Source organism: Lepisma saccharinum, chromosome 11, assembly GCF_977018435.1.
Source record: "Lepisma saccharinum chromosome 11, izLepSacc3.1, whole genome shotgun sequence".
Classification (NCBI taxonomy): Eukaryota; Metazoa; Arthropoda; class Insecta; order Zygentoma; family Lepismatidae; genus Lepisma; species Lepisma saccharinum.
The window spans coordinates 57836285-57846465 of record NC_139239.1 but is presented as its reverse complement, the minus strand read 5'-3'; the positions used below and the strand labels follow the sequence as shown (position 1 = coordinate 57846465).

General features: G+C 37.0%; 1 protein-coding gene across 6 annotated transcripts in view; it reads right to left on the bottom strand.

Annotated features, from left to right (window-relative positions):
* Positions 1-586: 586 nt before the first annotated feature.
* Positions 587-10181, bottom strand: part of Hibch (3-hydroxyisobutyryl-CoA hydrolase) — a 12106-nt gene continuing 2511 nt past the window's right edge. For all 6 annotated transcript variants that reach the window (XM_083131151.1, XM_083131150.1, XM_083131147.1 and 3 more), the window contains exons 2-3: positions 6902-7904; positions 587-802 (exon numbers count right to left, since the gene is read on the bottom strand). In XM_083131151.1, coding sequence (XP_082987277.1) covers positions 672-802; positions 6902-7904 — 1134 coding nt within the window. In that variant the 3' untranslated portion in view covers positions 587-671. The remainder of the gene's footprint in view (positions 803-6901; positions 7905-10181) is intronic.

Genomic DNA, 10181 nt, shown 5'->3' with positions numbered 1-10181 from the left:
GATTGCTTTCATAGTGCCAGAGTTCTTATGATTTTTCTCCAAAAAGTGTACAAATTTAAAATTTGCAGGGAAAAGCGAAACAGGGGTTACTTCCGTAAAACCTGCTCGGAGGTCTAAAGGTTAAACATATTTTATGGAAGTGTGCAACATAAATGTAGGGCCATAAGAAGACTCCTGTTATTGACTCACTAGAACACCTTAAAGCTTCTATAATTTATGCAATGAAACCCCGATTTTACGTTTTCCTGCATTATACATTCAATCTTGATGGTCCCAACATAGCAAAATTTTACAAAGTTTTCCTGAATTTAATATTTTCCCGCATTTTGAGTATTTTCAGAATAGTCGCCGGAAAAGTGTAAAATCAAGGTTCCACTATCATTTTCTAATATGTACACCAAGTGTGTAATTGTACAAATCAAGCAGCACTCGATGGAAGCCTGTTTTTCAGCATAAGGTGCAAGATGTAAGAATTTGAGTGTTTTTCAATAATATCGTAACAGCAGCAATTTTTTCATGAATAGGATAAAGGAAATTCACCAACTGAGAGAGACTAACAAATATTTACTAAATAAAACTTCAAAAATATATTCATATAAAAATGCACCATGTATATTAACAAAATATACTTTGAATATTTACATAACAAAAGCACCTACTGCCTTCATGTTTCACAATTTTAGTTCTTCACTTTCTGGTAAAGGTTCAAAATATGATAACACAGTTTCTGCAGTTACATCCTCTAAAGTACTTGGTTTCCATATTGGCTTCTGGTCTTTATCCACCAGCAAAGCCCTCACTCCTAGAAGAAAAGGGGGGGAATGAGTAACAAAACTCTCACTGTATAGTACATATATATTAGGGATGGGCCAATATAAAATTAGAAATGGTTCTTGAAGAACCTGAAATGTTCATTGATCTCCTTAATAAATGTGTGTTTTGAGATGTTCATTGATCTCCTTAATAAATGTGTGTTTTGAGGTGACTGCAGTGCAAGAGAAGTTGCATATTTAGACATTTACTTTTTTTAGAAAGTAGGGCATGAAGATTATCCACAAAAATTACAACAAAGTGGCAAAATTTTGCACTAAATAAGATATTTATCAATATATCTGATCGGTAAAATAATTGGTAATTTTAGCAATAAACCGATATGCCTGTATCGGCCGATACCGATAGAGTACTGATTAATCGGTCCCATCCCTAATATATATACATACGAGGTGTATTCCTAAAGTAAATGCTACTTTGTTATAAAAAAAAATAAAAAAGGCAACAAAAATGTATTAGTGGTTACACATACATATAAATATCATTTTTCTACATAGTCACCATTATTTTTCAAGCACTTTTGGTAATGTGGACCAAGCTGTGAAATTTCTCAAAATTCTGTGGCAAGAGCACTAATTGTGAAGTGACTATTTTCTTACACTCAAGAAATTCATCAATCTACTAGGCTAGCACTCCTCTCCTCCTGAATATTTGGCCTTCTTAAAAACTTGCACCACCATTACTGTCAGACTGTACTTCACAACTTGTAGGATTATTTATTCTTGCAACCATCATTACAGCCAACTGGTGTGGCTGCTATGTGCCCAATGGAGCACTTGCTACTGTGTAAGTGAGATCAAGTCACATTTTATAACCAATTGACCCTTTATTTTTAAATGCAAAATTTGTATATGTAATTAAAGGGAAAGAACCATTCCTAAAGTTATTAATATACAAAATGAAATCAAAAGTGTGGTTATGATGGCATAAACCTAACTGTTCTGCAATATTGCATCCCCTTTTGCTTAGAAGCTCTTACGCACATTATTAATATTTCCCTTTCCAAAGGTTGGTTACCTCAAGAGTGGAACAAATGTGAAGTGATACCTATACCTAAAAAACCCAACCCCACAGAAATTAAAACTCTAGGGCCTATCAGCATTCTATCCACAACGTCCAAAATGCAGTGTAGCCAGATCTAATTTGATAAAAATTTTACAGAACCTGATGTTCTTCTATTACAACTACAAGAATGCAAAGCCATGATGATATCTCCTATGATATTTTTCATTCTAAAACACTAGCAAGAAGAAAGAGAAAAAAAACATCTGTACCTGTCTTCCATTAACTAATCTCATCATGTGAAAACTGTTTTCCTTGCAAAATATTATAAGTAAGATATCTGTATGAACAATGAGGAACTACAAGAATGGTACTACCTTGAACTGAACAATTCTTGGATGCCATGAAACATGTGACTACAGTTGCACCTTAACAGACTTGTAATAGATCTGGGAAAACTGCTTAAAGTGGTAATCCAAAATAAAAGTAAATAAAAAAACCAGACTTGTAAGTACAACTTTGTCAACTCCTTAACTGTCACTTAAGACTATTGACAAGATAATACAATTTCAGGCTTAAATTACATTTCAAGAACAAAACTTATGAAGAAAAGTAAGTTATATAACAAAAATAAGAGATGTGACCAATTTACCCACATGCTTACCTAGTTGTCAATTTAACATGTGTAAGTGTTGTAAACTTATAGCTGATAGTAATTAAATCTTATCATCTTGAAAACAAAGGGATTCTAGGTTCAATTACTAGTCAGAAACTAGTTTAGGGGTCTCAGATCCTATTTTAAACTATAGGTCCACTGACAAATAGCCCAGTGGACTTAAAATAATCTTTTTAACTTTTTCTGTGAACTTGCACAATTGTTTCTAGGTTTGTTCTTGTACATACAACATACAGTCTTCTAAATGTTTCAATAGGGATTCAATATATGGAATATTTGAATTGAATTAGTGATGAAGAAGAATATTGAGGTTTTTTGATGCTGGAAATGGGAAAAGAAACTTATCATCTGATAGTTTGACATAAAGCTGATGGAGAAAAGTGATGTAAGTGCAGCAAAAATTAGGCAATCTCATATGTCTTGCATAATTTCTTATTACAATGTTGATATACACAGGCATGGATAATTATAATCTACACAAGCGGCGAAAAAATGAATGATGCAATCAGCCTCTTGCATTGCTACCCTTCCTCTGCTTTGTCAAAATGTGCAACGCTGTCAAAAGGCTTGTTGTCTTCATCTTTATCCAGTGTCAAGTGTTTCTACCATCATGAGGAGAAAAAAAATACACAGGGAAAATAGAAAGTAATTCTCATTTCACAGTTCTCATTTTTTTATAATTGTGACACACATCCTTCAAAAAGTATAAACTGTCCATAGGTGATTTTGGAGGTGCGCAATTTGATGAACTAATGCTAATTTTTATGCAGCTGAACCTGAACAACAATGGAAACCATGCTCAGATGACTGTTAAGAGCAAGTCAGATTTAGGCTGCTCACCTCTGTAAATATATGTATAAATAAATAAAGCACGTGCTCATTACACTTGCATGGAAAACATGGGATGATATTCAGGTGCAGTGAATGTAGTAACACAGAGCACAACATGACTCATCCTTTTTTTTTATGCTGTACTTCCATCAGTCTCAGTATCCAAAGTTACTTTTGAAAGCTAATGCAAAGGTAAAGGTAAAGTGCTCCCCTGTGCTATGCACCATGCCATGAAGGCATATAGGGGTGTAAGGTTAGGGAGAAAAACATTCGGAGAAATATCCCCCACTGGGACCATCACTGTTATGTCACATATGTTTGCATGTTATTGCCACTTCACTAACATCCAAAAATCACACCGCAATTGAATAAACAGTAACATTAAGTTTTATACTGCGGCCCTACAAATAACATATTAGAATGTACAATTGAAATGATCAAATGGTTAGTTGTATTTTTTTATATTTTTACCACATTTCAAATATTGCGTGGCCCTTTTCAAAGCAAGTGTATATTTTAACTGTGCATGTGTATAATTTTAGGTTCTTTATAATGTGTGCAAAGATCAACACAGATCTATTGTTTATTTTCTGTTTTTAAACCCACTTTAGGCTCAGATAGGCTAATCTGGACTGGACCCTCAGTTTATAAAGTGGAATCTGAATCACTGTACAATCTAGTATGCAGGAAAAATAAACATGAGCTACAAGTTGAACTTTCACTGAATCTGCTAGTACTTTTTACTTATCTGGTTTGTATCTTTACATATCATATAACCTAGGGTGACCAGATTTTCTGAAACGAAAAACAGGACAATCATGGATGCACGCAGGTAGGGTCTAGGAGGGTCACATGTTCCCTCCTTTTGGACGAAAGAAAGTCGTACTATCTTCATGTGTACTTACATAGTACACAGCTCTCTCTAATCTGTTTTCTTCTCTGATATATTTTCCTTTTATCCGTTTCTCTCTTTTATTTTCTTCTTTTCCTTCCTCTTTTTGCTTTACTTTTTCATTTTACAGATTAGCCTTTCTATATCTTTCACTCTTCTTGTTTTTCCTGCATATCTTAACTCACTTCCTTGTTCCTAGTTTACTCCCCCCCCTGCCTTCCTCTCTCTCTTCTTCCATGCCTTGGGGATTTTTGGATGTATACTGGATGTTATTATTTATTGTTATAAATAATTAAACTAATGTTTATTTGATGCAACCCCAAAACTCATTATTATTTCTGTTTGAGGATGAAATTGTGATTTTGACCTTAGATTTTTTGGTTGTAGACATGTTATTCATTACTGAAAACATGCAATTCAAACCCTACAAACTATAACTTGCAAGTAGTGCATGCAGCTAGAGATCTCTGTGCCCAAATTCGGTATCCCATTCTTTAGTGAGACAAGTGTTTTTCTCCTAGCTTACATGTATTTTTTAATATTCATGCTGAAACAACTTTCCGATCCTGTAAAATACAGAAGGTTGTTCCCTTTATATCCGACCATTTTTGACGGGTACTCACCTTAGGAGATACCGCACCGCCACCACCGATCATGTTCTATTGGACCCCCAGCATTGTGGACTATAGCCCGGCATCGCAGTTTCCATTGCAACAATCTCTGGCGCAGGACAGGCATGGGAATTCTGTCCCACTCCTCCCTGCAAGCTTTCCATAGACCATCCTGGCGTGCGTGGGCGGCGATGTTGAAGACGTCGTTCCAACAGTCCAAATGTGCAAAAATCCATTGGACTGGCATCTGGGCTTTTCACAGGAATGTCTTCAAACGGAATGACATGAATTCCTAATTCCTCTGCCATTTCCTGATAAAAACGTAGTGATGTTCTGGCGGTATGACTCGAAGCCTTGTCCATATGGATCATCACCTGGTTCGCGCCCATTCCATACAATTGTGGGATGTCTCTCCGATAGACAGGTGTCAGAATGGAGTCTTGGAAGTATCTGGCATTCACCTTCACGTTTTTGTCCACCTTGCGTATCATCAACTTACCCTCATATCCGAATACCGTCACAACCATAAAGCCACGAGGGAAACTTTCCCTGCACTGACGAACAATGCCGTCCATCAATGTCACAGTATGTGATTGCCCGAATGTGACCACCAGCAGTGAGATGGACATATGATTCATCCATTGTGACAACATTCTTCCATTTGGAACCCACCAGGTACTTTTCATACAGTTTCCTGCAGTTCGTCTTATGTTCGGCAATGTGACGCGGTAGAAGGTGGGTGTACACTGGCCTTCGGCACCCACTTCAACCTGAGGTGCTTGCGAATTGTTTTGTTCACAGTTGACAGTGCGAGGTGAAATGTGTGGGCCATATCACGTTGAGTCGGGGGATTTTCTTGGCACGCCAATCGACGGATCCCCCTTCCCACTACGGGTGACACTTTGCTTACAGCCCTTCTCCTGGTGGTTTTTGTGGGTGAATGTTTAGCAAGGAGAGCCTGTTGTGTGTAACGGGCCACAATAGCTTTCGCAGTAGTTACCCTGAGTGTTAACCCATTCTCCCGACAGTTTCACAATGCGTACGTATGAAAACTTACCATGGAAAAGGGCCATTACGTAACCCTCCCAATACCGGTTGATTTTCAGCACCATTTGATAACATCCACTACCAACACTCACGCACCTACAAGGTCAGACACAACACTGCTCCCACCAGCATGATACGCCAGGTGGCAGCACCAAATCGAAAATGGTCTGATATAAAGCGAACAACCTCTGTATACACACTGTGAAATAATATTAAAATATTATTAATCAGTACTGAGGATATATTTGTCTCTTGCCCCACCTGTAGTATATTACTCTGTAATCACCTCATCAATACATCAAACAATTTTAAATTCTCGAAGTGCCACTGCATATACTTTTAGTCATCACCATCTGGTGTGTTTTGTATTCTCTTTCGGGTGCTATATTCACGTGTACGAATCGTTCAGGCTGGTTTATATCAGGCTAATTTAATAGTAGTATGAACAAATCAAATGCAATATCTGTTTCTTGTATAAACACATACACACCACCAATTTACATAAGTTTATTCAGTATTTATGAAAGGGACTTTATTGAGGTAAACAATTTGCAGGACATTTTGCAGTGCGCTGTTGAAAAAAAGGACACACTTGGTTTTTTGGAGTGTCATCGCAGACCGCAGGACATGGCCTTCCATAAAAAAATTAAAAAAAGGACTGTCCAGTGAAAACCAGGATGTCTGGCCAGTGGCCACCCTAATATACAGAAAATATTCACTTAAAATATGGAAAAGTAAACAACACAACAAAAGAACACTGTAGGCATACTGTACAAACATCCCTAAAGGCATGCATATTATATATTAAAACAATTAAAACTGTAATATTCGCATGTCCATTTAGAATCTCAATGGCAATCGTGCTTAATCATTTGGCTTGAATAAATTGCTGTAGTTTGTGCTGGAAAGTTGCCTTTTCAAGATGTAAGTACACCAGATTGCTAACATTATAACATTTAATTAATTTCCCAACAAGACACATAAGAAGAAATATATTTAAATAATAATTACCTTCAGGAAAATCATGATTTTCACAAAATCTTTGAGATAGCCTATATTCCATGGTAAAGCATTCATGAAATTCTTTTTTGGCACCTTCTTCAAGAGCCTTCATTGTTACTTTAAGGGACGTTGGAGACATCTTCTTCGTTGTCGCCAGAATTCCTTCACTCCAGTTTGACTTATCTGCTTCGAGATTAGCCAAGATTTCCTCCACTGAGGTACCCAAAAAGCATTTTTCAATCTTCTGAAGAAAAGGGCTTAAACTAAATTGCATTGTCCCTTTGATGCATTCTTTGGTAAACGTCTGCAAGAGAGTTTCCACTTCTTGCTCCGGATTCTTCAAATCAATCAACTTCCTTTCCAGTTCCAGCAACCTTGAACTATCACAAAAATGTGTTGCAACACCAGCCTTCATAACGTCATATCCTTTAAGCCTATGACCAGTCAATGCAAGAAACAGTCCAAGGTTTCCACCTAATCGAGGCAAAAAATAAGTCCCGCCAACGTCTGGAAACAATCCAATTGCCGTTTCAGGCATTGCAAAAACTGTTCTTTCTGTAGCAATTCTGTAATACCCGTGCACAGACAGACCTACACCACCTCCCATTGTGATACCATCAATAAGTGCGACATACGGAATATGGTAAGTGCCTATTAAGTGATTGAGAGTATATTCCTCACGGAAGAAGTCTTTATGTGTGGGACCTCCTGATTTGGCAGATAAGGTTACAGCTTTGACATCTCCACCAGCACAAAATGCTTTCTCACCTGCTCCTTTTATGATCACCATGCTCATTTTTTTCTCCCATTCTTTCAACACTGGATAAATTTTTCTGATCATGTCCAAATTAAGAGCATTCAAAGCCTTGGGCCTATTAAGTGTTATCACTCCTTTGCCATTTATTGATTCTAAAATAACATCCTCACTTGTTGATGCCATTGAAGCTTTTCTAAGGCAAATCTTTATCAAATCTAAACGTCTCAAACTTGATCTGGAGTGCACAGAAAGCATCTGAAAGAGGCAAATAGAGATATTTAAAAAGGAGGAAAAATGTCAGTTCCATTCCATTCATTCCTTCATCATAAATTACTTGTGTAATGAAACATTAAACAAGCATACATTTTCACAACTATGCAAATGTTCAGTATATTTGCATAGAGAATTATTGCACATACATGGAAATACTGCATTACTTGGAACCCACAAACATTATACACAATATTGGGTGGAATTGTACCACTTGCAAATACTAACAAAGAATCCAGCTAAACGAGACACTTGAGTTTTCATCTTTAACTAACAGTTACTAAGAAATTCAGTCCTGGCAATGGTATATTTCAATGTTTCAGACCCCTCTTTAATATGTAGGTCCAGTCCCACTTAGCTTATAAAATTTCTATTTGGTTATTTTATGTCAGCTTTCCACCTCTTGGGTTAACTGTGACAATGGGTATTTTTTTTTTATTTTGATTTAGTTTATTTTACTTCGCGTTTTGTGCCTCTTGGCTAATGTGCGAAGATGGGGATGAGTGATGAAATTGATGAATGGACATTCACAAACAACCAAGCCCGACCGGGATTCGAACCCGGGACCCTTGGCATCGCAGCGCAATGTGCTAACCCCTCGGCCACAGGGTCGGGCCTGTGACAATGGGTATAAATGATGCAATGATGAAATAGATGATGGGGCAAACACAATGATACATCCATGTGTGATCAGGGTATGAACTTCTGGCTCCGTAGGATAGCACACTAACCATTTTGCAGTCAAGGCCAGCCCTATCTATTTCTATTTTGTTTATTTTGCATTGTATTTTTACCTTTGTATGTTAACCATAGGGGATGAATAACAGGACAAAACATGATGGTTCATCTATTCATTGGCCAGAGTTGAAACCTAGAGCCTCTGTCTTTGTGATGCATTACATTAATCGGTACCCTTAACTCCGCGAGAAGGTGATAATTTTTGCATCATTTATGAAGACTATGTTCTTCCATACAAACGATTTCTGTTGTTTTTAGCTCATGGAGCTGTATTATAGTGGAGTAATGAGAGTTTTTTTTATGGTACTAGTTATGACATCATGTTTATCGTTGCCATATCCCTGTGGTATGAACTAAATCTGTGGCATTTTGTGTTATGCATTACTTTTGTAGTGTTTCTACAGAAAGGTATTGGTTTTGAAAGTAATGACTTGCCAGAAGAATGGGAAATGGATGTGAACGGAATTTGACATGTTGTTATGTTGTTTGGGTAATGGTTCCGATTGTTTTATGATTTCTCCTAGCACAGAGACTAATTATTGTAGAATTATGGAAATCGGTAAAACTGTCAAAGCCGGGAATCGGATTTCTTCAAATTTAAAGGAGAAAGTAGTTACGGAATTGAGTTTGTGTAATTTCAGAAGGTCGTAGAAGTGTTTTCTTGCATTTGTCAATGTATTTGTCCCCTAATTCATGTATTTTTCGATAATAATATCCGTCTGATGCACGAAAGCTGTTGCTTACATTTCCATCCATGTACTTGAACCAGATGTTGCGAGAATCTGATGACATAATCCCCGGTAACACACAGTCTTTTCACTATATTTCCCAACCTAAAGCAACTTAACCTAACTTTATAGTGAAGGTGCGTGGGGCTATCGTGAATGGTTCTACAATCCAGAATGGTTTTTGGGGCTATTCGTGGATGGTCATACTATCCCGAATGGTTTTTGGGGCTATGCGTGAATGGTTTTGGGGGCTATTCATGGATGGTTATACGATCCAGAATGGTTTTTGGAGCTATGTGTGAATGGTTTTCGGGGCTATGTGGGAATTTTTCTGTTAAGAAGGCTGAAACACTGCTTTGCCGTTTGAAACACAACGCTAGTCAAGATTTGCCCACCACTTTGCATGTTCAGGAAGCGGGAAAAGAACAAACAATAATTACTCGATATGTCGACAATAGATACTAATTTCATTAAAAAAAAAGTGAAATCCGTTGTTAAACAATCTTTCGCAATGCAGAATAAGTAAGTACAAATGTCAATAATTACAGAATAAACGAGTTACATCAGATTCCCGGCTTTGACAGTTTTATTTTCCTGTAGTTTACGGTTATTACAAGCATAAGAAAACAGTTTTTTCTTTGTGACGTTTTTGTAAACTACAGGAAAATAATTCTATCATGCAAGCAATGCGTACATACAAGAAAAACTTTGACAGTTTTACCTGGAAATCATTGTCACACGAAATTTGAACCTTCTTTAAAGTAATGAGCACTGTTTGGACTCGAAAAAGAGTTAT